General features: G+C 36.0%; 1 protein-coding gene across 5 annotated transcripts in view; it reads right to left on the bottom strand.

The window, feature by feature from the left end:
• The window catches only part of LOC107684543 (beta-chimaerin-like), a 51434-nt gene that overhangs the window by 12156 nt on the left and 22575 nt on the right, over positions 1-16703 (bottom strand). For 3 of the 5 annotated variants that reach the window (XM_016480824.1, XM_016480825.1, XM_016480822.1), the window contains 5 exons: positions 16328-16366; positions 13893-13948; positions 13710-13741; positions 11786-11899; positions 10785-11055 (listed from right to left, as the gene is read on the bottom strand). In XM_016480824.1, the coding sequence (XP_016336310.1) occupies positions 10785-11055; positions 11786-11899; positions 13710-13741; positions 13893-13948; positions 16328-16366 (512 nt within the window). Of the gene's footprint in view, positions 1-10784; positions 11056-11785; positions 11900-12284; positions 12371-13709; positions 13742-13892; positions 13949-16327; positions 16367-16703 lie in introns of those variants that run through there. The other 2 variants (XM_016480823.1, XM_016480826.1) reach the window with 2 other exon arrangements.

The raw sequence follows: 16703 nt of genomic DNA, 5'->3' as shown, positions 1-16703 counted from the left end.
GCAATGCGAGAGAGAGAGGGAGAAGAGACATTGGGAGGAGTGATTGTGTCAGTCTTGTAAATCCATCTCAGCAGGTTTTTGCTGTGGGATCGATGGAATCCAGAACACAGCGCTTCCAGACACGATTCCACCGCAGTTCCCTTGAGCGAGGATAATCCTGCAGCTCAAAGCCAAAGAGCTTGGCTTTACAAGCAATAAAATCAGAGATTTGCTCTGAGAAGAGTAGGTTCTCTCTTAAAAAAAGGTCTTTTCAGGTCTAGCACTAGTTTAGCCTTCTAGTCCTCTCTCGGTCTCTATACTTCTGATAGTAACTTCAGTAACAAATCAGATCAGGACTGAAGCAGATTTACAATCGTAATCCAGCATCACGGGATAATCCTATAGTGCCGGAATCACTTGTTTCAGGATTCAGACTCGCTTAGACCCCGTTTAAACCTGGTCTTATGATCCATTTCGGGTAATCTAATCAAAAGTGGATGGCGGAAAAATACAAATGTAAACAGGGTGCAAATTATTTTGTGATCTGGATCTCTCAAACCTACAAAGCCCCTAAAGCGAAATTATTATTATTAAACTTTATTTGAAAAGGGACCATGTACAATTTTAACATAAATGTTTCCATTTCATGCATTATACCGAATTTAGCCAATGGCTAGTTTTCATCCGCGGTCCCTTGGCAGGTAATCATAATCACAAATAAACATAAGAACAAAATAACAAACACATACAATTACAGTAATACTTATACACATCCCATCAGAGCCAAAAAAGAACAGTAACGATAACGTTCAGTTAAGCCACAACTGTATCAGTGTTTACAGATTTGGGTTGCTTTTAAACAAAATTTTAGTTTTAATTTAAACATGTCAATAGATGTGCACATCCTTATGTCTTCTGGTAGAGTGTTCCAGTGAATAATAGCTTTCACTGAGAAAGATGATAACCCAAAGGCAGAATGACGAAAAGGAACAACACAATCACTAGTAGATGATGATCTAGTAGATCTTACAGAGACTGTAGAGCGAAAATGCACAAAATCATGAAGTGTAGAAGGGGCTAAACCATTTAAATTTTTATATACCATACACAAATTTGAGAAAAGTCTAAGCTCTAAGTCTAAATGATCAAAGCTCAAAAAAATGTATTTCTCCAAAACCCTACAGTGGTGATACTGGTTAGGCTTTTTGTCTAGAGTTTTTAAGGTCTGTTTATAAAGAGATTTTAAAGGTTTAATAACAGTTTCCCCTGCTTGACCCCAACATGTCAGACAGTATGTCAGATGAGAAAAGATTGTAGCATGCATAAAAGTCTTGGCTACATCAGTGGGTAGACATTGTCTAATTTGTCTAAAATTTATCAAGTTATATTTTATAGTCCTCGCCAATTTCTTTACATGTTTTTTAAAACTAAGATTTGGATCCAGCATTAAACCAAGATAATTAAACTCAGTAACAATTTCTATCTTTTCACCATTTATAAAAATATCTGCATTGGAAGAACACACAATAATTTTAGAAAAAAACATCCCTTTTGTTTTAACAGTGTTCAAGGTAAGACACGATTGTTCTAACCACTGTGTAATACTTTCCATAGCAACATTTAGCTTTTCAGCTGCTAACTCTGCTGTTCTCGCATGTGTAAAAATAACAGTATCGTCAGCATACATTTGCACTTGTATCCCTTCGCACTGCTGTGGGAGATCATTAATGTACAAACTAAATAATAAAGGGCCTAATATTGATCCTTGGGGTACGCCCATTGTACAGTTTAAGTTATTGGAGTGAACCCCTTTAATTTTTACACATTGCTGTCTATTTGATAAATATGATGAGATCCATGCTAAAGCCCCAGATGAATATTGGAACTTAGATAATTTAGAGAGAAGAACGTTGTGATTAACCATGTTGAAGACTTTGCGCAAATCTAAAAATATAGCACCAACTGTTCCACCTAGATTTTATTTGCTCTGTTAAATGTAAAGTAGCTGTTTCAGTAGAATGATTTACTCTGAAACCAAATTGCATACAGTGTAAACCAACCTTAGCTTTATTAAGATAAGATGACAATTGTTCAAAAACTACCTTTTCTGCAACCTTTGAGACTACTGGCAATATGCTGATTGGTCTATAGTTGCTTACCGCAAAATGATCCCCAGATTTAAAAATAGGAGAAACAATGCCTTGCTTCCATGCAGTAGGAAAAACACTATATTCAAATAAGAAATTAATTAGATGAGAGATAACAGGAGCTAAAGTATCTTTATGAGTTTTGAGAAACTTCGTGTCAAATTGATGAACATCCCTACATTTAGTATTTCTTAATGAGCTGATAACTTTGTTAACCTGTGTTTCATTAGTCATGGCTAGGTTAAAACCTTGGCTATCAACATCAGACGGTAGAACAATTATTTCCATTTTTACAAATTTTTCCCCCAGTTCATTTATTTTATGTTTTAGTAAAAATTATTAAAAACAGTAGCAATGGAATAATCATCTAGAATAAAAATTCCTTGAACTTTGATCTTGAGATCTCCTGGAGAATGTATCTCCTTCTGTAGAAGACTATTCAAATTTTTCCAAATCAATTTGCTGTTTCCTTTTGCCTCGTTCAATTGGTGAAGATAATAATTTGATTTAGCTACTCTCAGCTCTCAAATAACTTTATTCCGCAGTCCTTTATAACAAAGCCTGTCGATATCCCTTCCTGTCTTAATAGCCATCTTTAATGCTGAGTCCCTGTTCTTCATCAGCTTCCATAAATTGTCATTGAACCAAGGTAGATTATTTTTATGCCAGATTTTTTTCTGAACTTTTGTAGTGAATTTGTCCCTTACAGAGTTAATCCTATTGATGAGTGTGTTACAGCCATACTCTACATCCTGAGAAGATAATATATCATCCCACTTTAAACTAGCTGTTTCCTCATTGAACTCTACTAGCTTTCCTTTAGGTATACAACAGAAAACATTATTAGAATTTGTCGCATTGTTTTTAAACCTGTTTTTGGTCAGTTTTGATTCATAAAACAAATGTTGATTTTATTATTTCCATCATAAAAGTTTTGCGAGTGAACACAAAGTTTCTTGGGGGAATGCATACTTTTGCAAGAGAACACAAAAGCATTGAAATATAATTTTTCCACATATCTAATATTTTTTTCCATCACCATATCCCCTTGAGGGTCTCCATACAAACCACATTTGAAGGTACACTGAAAATAATTGATTGTAGGTTGGTTTCCTTTGAATTTTGTTTTTTTTTTAGCAAATTTCACAAATAATTACAAAGAAACAGCAAGTAACACATTGAATTAGAGATTAGATTAATTTTGATGTCGAAAGTGTCACGGTTTATGGGCTCACTGACTCATTCTAGCTCTCTCCGTGTGAGTGTGGGTGTGGGTGTGGTTTGTGTTGCCGCTGATCAGTGCCATCAGCTGGTTAGCGCCAGCTGTGGCTGATCAGCGATCCTATTTAATGTCTGTGTTTTCTGTCCTGTGTTGTCAGATCGTCCTATGTCGTTACCGTGTTCAGTTCGTGTCTCTCTGCTTCTGACCAGTTCCTGGAGTTCCTTCTCACCTCTGCCGTGGGCTTCGTTGCACGGATCCTCGATCATCGGGTGCCCGTTGTGTCCCTGCGCTACCCGGAGTTATCTCCGTCTCTCACCTGTCTGACTCTCGTCATCTTTCTGGTTGGGAATTCCCAATAAACGTTGTTTGCACATTCGCTACTGAATCCTCTTTCTTTCCCCCTGACAGAAAGACTGAGATAGTATATCCACTGCAGAAAAACTTCTTTATAGCGGAAAAAGGTTCTTTAAATCATTCAAATGTTCTTCATATCATGGTTCTTTTAAGAAATGATCACTGAAAGGTTCTTTAGGGAACCATAAATTTTTTTTCTGTAGCATCACTAAAAAAAATATTTGGAACCTTGAATTTTAAGAATGTATAGGTGTAAAATGCAACATGTCTTACAGGACCATCAGCCCTTGTCACTGGGTCATCCAAGACGGGTGTTACTGAATAGCAGTGTAAATAAGGTTTTCTACTGTCACACCAAAACTGAGTAAGACTCATGCTCAGGTTGGGGGACAGTGACCCCTCTCAGCAGGAGGCTGATGCCGAATCCAGCAACACTGTCTGGGTATTTGTTGAAGCATCCTGTAGAACACACATGAGACTTCCTAACCTAATAAAGATACAGCAGAACTGATGGACCAGAATGGGTGGAGCTCTGACGAGCGAAAAAGAAAGAATGCGGAAGAGAAAGAAAAACAACCTGGCTACGGCTCACATATTCAAGATATGCCACATTCAGAGACATGATGTACCTGATTTCCCAGAAAAGTCAGGTGGAGGTGAGTGGAAGCCTGTCAGGGTTGTGTTTACTAAAAGTATGAGCATAGCTAAAAAAGTGCTGGTGTGGTTTTTATTGCTGCTGACCTCCACAGTGACACATTTTTGTGTGCTGGGGGTACAGGGCAGTTAACATGTGCTTTACTGGTTGACTAATATGGGTTTTTTAAAGCCGATGCCAATATCTAGGGCACGAAGCAGCTGATGGCCGCTATAATGGCAATTTATATAATCAATGTAGTGCTTTTTGGTTTGTAGTCCTAAAACCAACGAGTTTTATTAACATGTTTAACATGTATTAAAATTAACATATCTGAGGAAAACATTAGGCCTACCTCTGAAATTTCAATAGCAGTCTTTGGTTTATTTGAATAAAAGAAGCTTTTAAGTAATATACATGCTAAAAAGTTGTTAAATGAGGACTAAAATGGTTTGTTAATGTCAACTAACACAATGTTTGCAAATTAGGTTTTTAGCACACAACACTTTATATGTACTTGTATAAAGTATGTGCAGTGGTGTAATGTAACGAAGTAATAATACTCCGTTACAGTACTTAAGTATTTTTTGGGAGTATCTGTACTTTACTTGAGTTTTTATATTTCAGCCAACTTTTACTTTTACTCCACTACATTTCCTAATTAAAATGTATACTTTTACTCCGATACATTTCCCCGAAGCATATTCGTTACTTACTACAAAATAGTCAGAAGTCAGAAGAACACGGACTGCAGGAAAGCAGGTTTGACGAATCAGTGGTCTGGCGTCTGCAAGTTAGACTTCTAAAAAACACCTTTACTCATCTGCAAACAAGTGCAAAACCGCGGTCGATTTCATTTTCCATTCAAGTCGAGGCTGGGGTGTGCTGTGCAATATACAGTACATCTTCTGCGATAATATGGTAAGTGTTGTTGTAATGATGTGCAATCTGACATTATCAAGTATATCGCCAAATCACACACACTGAGTGCATGCACGTGATTTATTAGTCTATTAAAATTCAAGGCATTCTAAATTGTAGATGGCAAAAATGCTTCTGTATGCTTTTTATATTTATATAATTTAATATAGTTAACTTAATCTATATCACACAAAGCGTACCATTTTTCAGCAGATATCAGCATGATAACAAATTTAATAATAATTGTATACAAGTTCAGTAAAGTTAGCAATAAGTGACTTACATTTTAGACATAATTTTGCTTGTTTTTGCTCAATTTTGCCAATGAAAATAGTTCCAAACAAATAACACACCACTGCTTTGCGTCTCTGAGCAATGGTGCTTACTTATTGAATGAATCAGCTTTTTGAATGAATCGGTTGAATAAATGATTCAGTGATTCACTCATTAACACAGTCAAATGCTTTGTTCCTGAATGAATCAGCCATTTGAATGAATCTGTTTAAGCTCAATGAGTCAATCATTAACAGTCACTTGCTGTCACCTACTGGCGGTTTTAATTTCACATTTCAACTATTTATTTTTTCATGTTTTAAAATCATTTTAAATATCAGTATTCAACGTTTTATGTCAAAAGCAAAACATTATTTATGCATCTGTAACTGCAGGTTAAATGCATCCATGTCCCCTCTGAGATACATTAAACTGTGTAAATACATCTAAATGCCACTTCAGATGCAGATTCCAGAAATGTTTTCTTATGTTGGAATGAAAGACACTAAGTACCGGATGAAGTGCTTCTTATTCTTACCCAAAAATGCAAAATGGAAGAAAGAGTTCAAACTGAACACAATCTTGCTACTCAAGCTGTGTATGAACATTTTTTATATATATGTATTTGCTTCTTTTCCATTTTGCATTTCCGTGTGTACTTTTACTTTCAATACTTAAGTACGTTTAAGATTTTAAAAAATACTTTTCGTACTTAAGTACAATAAATATCACATACTTTAAGACTTTTACTCAAGTAATATTCTAAACAGTGACTTCAACTTCTACCAAAGTCATTTTCTGGTAAGATATCTGTACTTGTACTTGAGTATGGCTTTCAGGTACTTTATACACCACTGAGTATGTGTATGTATAAAGTACTTTATATGTGCTTTAACATGTTAGTCAACACACACAAATAAGTGTACTTCTTTCAAATTTGACAAAAGATTATTGTTGCAAAATGTAGAATAAATAATTGCTAATTCAAAACTGCATTGACGACCAACATCCAGTTCAGAAAACCTAAACTGCAATACCAACACTAAAGTAAAAACAGTGACTGAGTCACACATTTAAGCTATGCACTCAAAAGAAAGATAAAGGGATGTTGGGGAGTGATAAAAGGGAAGAGGGAGACGGGGAGCACAGACAGTGTGAGTGCATGAGCAAGACTTGCACTTTTTGTCCTAAGGCAGATGGCTTCTTGTCTCCTAACGAAAGAGGCGCAAAAGCGAAACACAAAAGAGAGACAATAAGACCTAGTCTCTTTTTAGAGACCACTGTATTGACAGAAGAGACCCCCGCAGCTGAGAAGACAGACAGAACTAGGGCACATAATGTGTGAAGAGTACAGAACCACATCCTATGTGAATGTGCTATATTCATTTAATACACTATTCAGTTCATTTAAAATACTGTCTGCACAGCAGGACATAAAAAAAAAAAAATGAAGGACAAAAATTGCATTTTGTCAAACCGGCCAAACAAAGAACTTATGTACAATACAAAGGCAGGAAAGTAAAAAAAACTGATAATTCCAATCCTTCATCTTAAAAGCTGCACTGCTGAAATATAATGTAAACAACAATGATAACTCACCAGAAAGCTCAGCGCTAATTCTAATAACTCTGATTCATCAGCAGTGAGTGGTTTTCGATGGAACTTGCCAGGCCAGCAGAACACTTAAGCGATTAGTGTTATTAGAGGACGAGAGGCATGTGAACTCTGAGCTGTGCAGGTGACCAGAAGGTAAGGTGAATGTTTCATTCAGATTAACACACAAGAAGACTGCCGTCATTGAAAGACACGCCCCATTTCTGGTCCCTAAATGTGATCGGCAAATGCTCAGACACACAGGTACTGTATATCAAGACAGTGACGTGAAAGTGATTTCAGGGTGTGCGAGGTCACTGTAAAATCTCAAAAGAGACCAAATTAACTTAATAATTTGACTTTTAGGTTGCTGCTGCTGCTGCTGATGACGTATCCATTGTAACGCATTAGCTAAACCTTCCAGGGTGAGTCAATTATCATGAAAAGCCTTAAATATACACTGCCTTTCAAAAGTTTGGGATCAGTAAGATTTGTTGTTTTTTACAGAAGTCTCTTCTGCTCACCACGGCTGCATTTATTTGATCAGAAATACAGAAAAAAAACAGTAATATTGTGAAATAGTACTGCAATTTAAAATAATGAGATTCTTTGATGAATACAACTTTAAAAAGAACAGCATTTATTCAAAATAGAAATCTTTTGTAACAATAAACATTTCGATGAAATAAAAAATGAATGCTTTTATTCAGAAAAGATGTGTTAAATTGATAAAAAGAGATAATAAAGACTTAAATTGTTAGAAAAGGTTTAACTTTATTCATCAGATAATCCTGAAAAAAGTATCACAGGTTCCATAAAATATATTAAGTTTCCAACATTGATAATAAATCAGCATATTAGAATGTTTTCTGAAGGATCATGTGACACTGAAGACTGGAGTAATGGCTGATGAAAATTCAGCATTACATCACAGAAATAAATCATATTTTAAAGTATATTAAAATAGAAAACCAGCATTTTAAATGGTAATAATATTTTACAATATTACAATTTTTTCTGTATTTTTGGTCAAATAAATGCAGCCTTGATGAGCAGAAAAGACTTCTTTAAAACACAATAAAAATCGTAATTATCCAAAACTTTTGAACAGCGGTGAAGATCTATAACAATTTACATCACTAAAACACAATGGAAGATCAACTTAAACAAAAACTACTAAACCTATTCAAAATTGTTTTTGTTAATTGAAAGAAATCTAAAATATCAATTTTAGATTTAACACTTTAAAAAATTACTGAAAATAAGGTGAAGTACTAAAATGACTAAAACTAAAATTAATAAAAATAAATCAAAGCTAAAAAAATTTTTTTTAAACTATACAAATCTTATTCAAAATATTCATAAATACTATAATAGTAAATAAATAATACTAAAATAACACTGATAAAGATGTTTATAGTGGGATGATTCTAGTAAGTGTGCAAGAATTGCAGCCACAATGTAACAAAGCAGCAATATATTACAGCCAATATTAAAATTATAACTGCACAGATATTATCATGAATCACAGCATTACAGTCAGAGAATACCGAAATGGCAGATTCACTGAGTTTGTGAATTTTAGTTTTGTCATTTTATCTTCATTGTGCCAAATGTTGCCTGGATTAGGCTGAGGGAAATGTTCCAGAACATTGTGTGTGCTGTGAGACCAGATCAAAGAATATGAAAACTTTGGTTCCCTTTCATGGGAACTTCGAACTGCGTCCTCTAGGGGTCGCTATGGGGAACGCCTTGTCGTGACCCGTGTCTGAAGCATACATTGAAAAAACACCAACTTGTTGGCCGGCGACAGCCATGACGTCACTACCGGTGCGACTATAGTATAAATATTATGTAACCATGGTTCCCTGAGTAGGGAACGAGACACTGCGTCCTCTAGGTTTCTTGCCATGCTGCAGACGAAGAAGTGAATGATGTGTGCTCCCGGCACCTATTTATACTATAGTCGCACCGGTAGTGACGTCATGGCTGTCGCCGGCCAACAAGTTGGTGTTTTTTCAATGTATGCTTCAGACACAGGTCACGACGAGGCGTTCCCCATAGCGACCCCTAGAGGACGCAGTGTCTCGTTCCCTACTCAGGGAACCATGGTTACATAAGTAACCTGAGACGATTTCTGCTGGTCTCAGCAAAATGACTGTGATGATTTATTTGTATTTCTAGAGGCACACAAAACAGAATGACTGTACTGTACACACACAATATTCAGAATAAACATACAATTAAAATGTAGCGTTGATCATATTGGTGCGTTGTAAATTTTATGGCTTTTAAATTTTAAATTGCAAGTATTGTTTGTAGCAGGGTGGACTCAGAAAGGTTTTAATTGGTGTTCTTTCTACAATAAACTTGCATCACAGTGTGTGAGACATAAAAGAAAGAAAATCTGGTAAAGTGAATACTGGGCTGCAAAAAAAGCAGATCTTTTGAAGCATATTCACAAATCCATATTCACAGTTTGACAGCTTGTTGAGGCTGTCCCCTAGTGGACATTTAAGCAAAACCGTAAGATGAAAAAAGTGTTCATTTAGAATGAATTTATATTCATTCAAATCGTTAGCCATCTGAGTCACATTAAGCATTCTCTGACTGGTGTCTGCAACAAAAACGAATATACCTTATGTAAACAAGACTCTGGGTGATAAACAAACTACACTTCCTTTGACTAACTCACAAATGTTTGATCATCGCTTATGTTTATTTCATAGAGCTCTCTTGAAGAGCCATTTCACCTCAAGAGTGAGGCAACAGAATTCATAAAAAGGTAACGGTAGACCTGACTGATTTGATAAAACTCTCCTGTCAGTGAACCAGACAGTGCGTCTGATTAATGATAGCGGAAACAACACATTCATGGCATTATCTTTAATCAAAGATGCACACCATGATGCTGAAACATTCTCACACTCTTCTAATCTTCCAAATGCACACAAAGAAATCCTTCTTATTTGTCTAAATACCACTCTAATAATTAGTTGTGTAAGGATGGCGCCTGACACTATGATTTGGATGAAAAAGAAAATGTGTGAATAATATATAAATAAAAAAACCCTACATGAATGGACGAGTTGCTTGTGTTTACTATTAGCAATAAAACCTTGATAACATTTATAGGCACATAATGATGCAGTGTCAATGCCTATGGCCTGGTTTCACTGTGCGAAGAGACAGAAATGAGCATTTAAGATGAACTCTCTCATTGAATTCTGCATGTACATCATAATCTCAAATACCAAATATGGCTCAAATAAAGGGACTAAAACAGTATTTACAACATTACTGTTAGTTAGTCGGAGTGCTTAAAGGAGCAATAACATAAAAAACTACCAAATGTATCCCAAATTTCCTGATTAGCCTACAATATATACAACAAAAAACAACAAAGGTCATAAAACGAAGCCCTGTGGGACTCCACAAAAAAAACAAAAAAATTTATGACTTATTTTAACAAAAACTGTCACAAATTGTTTTATCACCATTATTTGGCATAAGTGACCATGGTTTAATTAGAATGCCTATTGATTATGCAGTATATTATATCTTTAAGTCAGTGATCATACATTGCTGACACTGTAGGCTGTAACCTTTAGTAACATGTTAAGAACATTATAAACTATATATGAAGAGGTAAGCACCTCACCTTTTCATCCTGCTGGAAAGTAACTTTTTTGGGCTCAGAGCAGGTTCGGTTGAGTCGTTGAGTGATTTTGTCCCTCAGGAGAGAGGTGTAGCCCAGATGCTGGTAGATGGTGTTTGTGGTCATCTTGGCGATGTATTCTGCTGCCTTTGTCTCAATATAGAGAGTAATGAGGCCGTCTGTAACCAGATCGTGAACTGACTCGAAACGTTTCTCTCCCACAAAGTGCTTTCCATCATAAAAGAGTCGGTAGTTCAAAGTCTGGCCACCAAATCTGAGTGATAGACAAGCAGTATTGCATATTATATTACTATATATTATTTTACAGTATTATATAATATTATTACGGTAATATTATAATGTTACTGTACATTGTAAAACAAATTATAATAATAATGTAATATAATATAATATAATATTTTTTAAAGAAATGAATACTTTTATCCATCATGGATGTATTAAAATGATCAAAAGTGACAGTAAAAAATGTTTACATTGTTACAAAAGACTCCTATTTCAAATAATTGCTGTTCTTTTGAACATTCTATTCATTAAAGAATTCTAAAATTAAAAAATAATATCACTTTCCACCAAAATATTATGCAGCAAAATTGTTTTCAACTGTGATAACAATAAGAAACATTTCTTGAGCATCAAATCAACATATCAGAATGATTTCTGAAGGATCATGTGACATTGAAGACTGGAGTAATGGCTGCTGAAAATTCAGCTTTGACAAGAATAAATTACATTTTTAAATAAAAATAGATAATTATTTAAATAGTAAGTATTTTGCAATGTTACTGTTTTACTGTATTTTTGATCATATAAACGCAGTCTTGATACGTATAAAAAAACTTTGCGACCCCAAACTTTTGAACACAGTAATAATATAAAGAAATGCAAAAAATATAAAGTAAGTAATATAAAGAAATGGATAGATGGACGGATGGAGGGATGGATGAACATACAGAGAAAAGGACAGAAGAATAGATGGCGTGTACCTCAAAGCAAGTGTATATGTTCCTGTTTGTCTCTGACTCTCTCTGATGAGGTAAGCACCTTCTGTCCCAGCCAGCAGTTCATCGGCACGCTCTCTGGAAATCAGACCATGGAACCTGTACACAGACACCGTCATTTTCACACACACACACACACACACACACACACACACACAGAGAGACTTTCTCTCATGCTTACATATTCACATGCACACACACTCTTACTCTCTTCACACAACATAAATCACTCTTTTTTTCTCTCCCTCATATAATATTTAATATTTGCACTCTCACGCACATTACTACACAAAATCAATATGCACCACCCCTCATAACAGTTTTAAATAATAAATGATGCGAAGTCACTTAAAAATTCTCACACAATTACACTCAATTACAAGGAACGGGTAAAAAGTAACCAGCTGGATACCAGAAGTAATATGAGGAATAGTAGTATTGATGCTTTGCTTCCAAAACACCACTAATAAAGTTATTCACTTACTCTCTTCCATAGTATTTGGGTCTGCTTTCCATCTGCAAGTCAGAGAGAAGAAGGTAGGAGAGAGAAGAGACAGTTTTCAACACAAATCACTTCCAGTGTTTAGTAAAAGATATGCAGACTGAATCAATATGAGTCATGTTTGATAAACCTTGGGAGTGTTTACACACATTTTCCTGTACTTACCTCCTGAGGACATGTGATCCTCTTTGGTCTTGGTGCTTCCTGCTGTAGCTGGTACACTAATGAACGGAAAAAAGATTGTTTGATTTTTGAAAATGTTTACTCTCACTGCTGTCAGACTAAGCTACAACACATTATAAAAGTGGATTGGGTAATATTGGTAAAGCTATTGAAAAATGAACACTGCGCAAGAGGCAAACAGATAAATCAACACCACCAGTTGGTCAATATGGGAATGGCGTACATGAAGGGCCAGTCTTCAGCTCAAGGGGGGTTTAAGCTCAGATGTTTTGATTGTGCCTGTTTGTTTGAAAATGTAGTACAGAGAATGGAGGTTAATACCAGGAATTCCTCAGGTTATCCTCTCCTAAATAATCGGCTTGCACAGGCAAGGTCAATTTGATGTCAGTTCAAACAACATTCCTTTGATAGTGAGTTACTTCATTGGGGACTTTGAATTTGGGGCCATGGGCTACGTCACTAAAGTGGAAACACACCTGTCTCTATTGAGGCGTCTTTACAACAGCTGAGTTAAGGCTGCTCTGTGCCTGCTCAAAATTCAGTTTAAAGGTGCAATGCTGCATAAAAGCCAGACTAAATTATGCCTGCTCAGACCCACCTCAGACCCTAGTATCAAAGTAAAGTATACAGTTGTTATTGCTGTGTAAATGCATTTAAGCCACCTCTTAGCAGCATTAAACAGTCTGTGTAAAGACACCTAAATGCCCCTTCAGAAGCACTTCTGTGTCACCTTCACCTTTGCAGTGTATGTTTGGCACTATACAAATAAACAAAGGCACTAACGGGCCTCTCCATCCCTCTCTGCACCTACAGTGGGTTTCAAAAGTCTGAGACTACATTGAGCTGTTTTATTGAAACCTGAACCCCCCCCCAATCCAAAAGTTTTAGGATTTTGAACACTGTAAAGCAAAGTAAAAATATAGAGTAAAATTAATTAGAAATATTTGGATTTCTAATGTGACATTCCGTTTTCTATCCAAAAATCCATTTAAATGCAATTCATACATATGCCAATTGCATGCTCCCTCAAAACTTGCGACTGCACCACCCCTCATAACAGTTTTAAATAATAAATGATGCGAAGTCACTTAAAAATTCTCACACAATTACACTCAATTACAAGGAACGGGTAAAAAGTAACCAGCTGGATACCAGAAGTAATATGAGGAATAGTAGTATTGATGCTTTGCTTCCAAAACACCACTAATAAAGTTATTCACTTACTCTCTTCCATAGTATTTGGGTCTGCTTTCCATCTGCAAGTCAGAGAGAAGAAGGTAGGAGAGAGAAGAGACAGTTTTCAACACAAATCACTTCCAGTGTTTAGTAAAAGATATGCAGACTGAATCAATATGAGTCATGTTTGATAAACCTTGGGAGTGTTTACACACATTTTCCTGTACTTACCTCCTGAGGACATGTGATCCTCTTTGGTCTTGGTGCTTCCTGCTGTAGCTGGTACACTAATGAACGGAAAAAAGATTGTTTGATTTTTGAAAATGTTTACTCTCACTGCTGTCAGACTAAGCTACAACACATTATAAAAGTGGATTGGGTAATATTGGTAAAGCTATTGAAAAATGAACACTGCGCAAGAGGCAAACAGATAAATCAACACCACCAGTTGGTCAATATGGGAATGGCGTACATGAAGGGCCAGTCTTCAGCTCAAGGGGGGTTTAAGCTCAGATGTTTTGATTGTGCCTGTTTGTTTGAAAATGTAGTACAGAGAATGGAGGTTAATACCAGGAATTCCTCAGGTTATCCTCTCCTAAATAATCGGCTTGCACAGGCAAGGTCAATTTGATGTCAGTTCAAACAACATTCCTTTGATAGTGAGTTACTTCATTGGGGACTTTGAATTTGGGGCCATGGGCTACGTCACTAAAGTGGAAACACACCTGTCTCTATTGAGGCGTCTTTACAACAGCTGAGTTAAGGCTGCTCTGTGCCTGCTCAAAATTCAGTTTAAAGGTGCAATGCTGCATAAAAGCCAGACTAAATTATGCCTGCTCAGACCCACCTCAGACCCTAGTATCAAAGTAAAGTATACAGTTGTTATTGCTGTGTAAATGCATTTAAGCCACCTCTTAGCAGCATTAAACAGTCTGTGTAAAGACACCTAAATGCCCCTTCAGAAGCACTTCTGTGTCACCTTCACCTTTGCAGTGTATGTTTGGCACTATACAAATAAACAAAGGCACTAACGGGCCTCTCCATCCCTCTCTGCACCTACAGTGGGTTTCAAAAGTCTGAGACTACATTGAGCTGTTTTATTGAAACCTGAACCCCCCCCCAATCCAAAAGTTTTAGGATTTTGAACACTGTAAAGCAAAGTAAAAATATAGAGTAAAATTAATTAGAAATATTTGGATTTCTAATGTGACATTCCGTTTTCTATCCAAAAATCCATTTAAATGCAATTCATACATATGCCAATTGCATGCTCCCTCAAAACTTGCGACATCTGTGGCATTGTGCTGTGTGATAAAACTGCACATTTTAGAGTGGCCTTTTATTGTGGCCAGCCTAAGGCACAATAATCATGCTGTCTAATCAGCATCTTGATATGCCACACCTGTGAGGTGGATGGATTATCTCGGCAAAGGAGAAGTGCTCACTAACACAGATTTAGACAGATTTGTGAACAATATTTGAGAGAAATAGGCCTTTTGTGTACATAGAAAAAGTCTTAGATCTTTGAGTTCAGCTCATGAAAAATGGGGGCAAAAACAAAAGTGTTGCATTTATAATTTTGTTCAGTGTATATTAATTAATCATTTATGATACTTGTAAAAATAATACTATTATTTTTTTAATTTACTATATAATTTTTACATTGAAAAATACAAATATATTTTAAAATTGATGATTAAGTTCTTGAAAATCTTGAATTTATGCTAAAGGGATAGTTCACCCAAAAATGAAAATTTCCCCATGATTTACTAACATTTTCTCACCCTCAAGCCATCTTAGGTGTATATGACTTTCTTCTTTCAGACAAATACAATCAGAATTATATTTAAAAATGTCCTGGCTCTTCCAAGCTTTATAATGGCAGTGAATGGTGGTCAAGATTTTGAACTATCCCTTTAATTTTTCAATTAAACATTTTACCCAAATTGTATTGCTGATAATAACATTTGTATTTACAAAATGTATTAAAGTAGAAAAAATATATTACAGAAGCATATTGACTAGAGGACTCTTGGACTTTGCAGTATATTATCAATCTCAACATCTCAAGTTTTATAATGGAATTTAGATCATTGTGAAGAGAGCAGCACTAGTGAAATGATCAATGCCGCTTATGGACGTGACCTTCTCTTGATGACTTCATTAAAAGCTGCTCATCATGGAGAGCAGTAATTGGCGGCCTCAGTCCGAGCACAGACAGAGTCTGGCCTCACTACTCAGATTTTTCCTCACAGGGAGCAGGAAGGCATCTGACAGCGATGCCAAGTTTTTGTCAAAGAAGCTCAGAACAAGCAGTGAGTTCTGGACAACGTCCACTAGAATGACAAGGACGGGGCCTGCTCTAAAAATACTGCACAGTGGGAGTGAATGCGAGGGAAAATGAGTTGAATCGTGGGATGGGCTACAAAAATCTGACATAACGATTACTGGCCAGGGAGACCTTTGGCAAAAAGTGCACTAGAATCACTCCTGTCCACTTTCACTGTGCCAGACCACATTCCCATGATGCAATGTTCTTGTGTTTGAAGCCCAGATTATTGTATTTCTTCAATTGAGTGTGTTATTCTGCCAGTATAGTGTGAAGTCATTCAAATCATGTCAATGACTACATGTATAATGTTGAAAAAATACATTAAAACACTTACAGTAGGATTTCCATATCGGTGGCTGATAATCTTCAGGATCTACAAAAAAAGGAAAAGATAATATGTCAGGATGTCTTCTGTTCTGTGCTACAAACATGTTTTAAAATAATCATCTCTTGTCAGCGTGTTCTCACTTAACACCGTCTATGATATTTACTGACAGGTTAGAGAGTGGCTGTGATCCAAGGTTATTATATTGTTTGGTTACACTTTACTTGAAGGGGTGTGCATAAGACTGACATGACACCTTCATAATCATGACATGACACCTACATAATCATGACATGACACGTCATGAATATGAAGGTTTTTTATGCATGTTTATGACAACTGTCATTAAGTGTCATTCGCTCAGTTATGTCATTTTTAATGCAAA

Source organism: Sinocyclocheilus anshuiensis, unplaced genomic scaffold, assembly GCF_001515605.1.
Source record: "Sinocyclocheilus anshuiensis isolate Anshui unplaced genomic scaffold, SAMN03320099.WGS_v1.1 scaffold225, whole genome shotgun sequence".
Classification (NCBI taxonomy): domain Eukaryota; kingdom Metazoa; phylum Chordata; class Actinopteri; order Cypriniformes; family Cyprinidae; genus Sinocyclocheilus; species Sinocyclocheilus anshuiensis.
The sequence above is the reverse complement of the archived record's forward strand: the minus strand, read 5'-3'. Positions and strand labels throughout refer to the sequence as shown.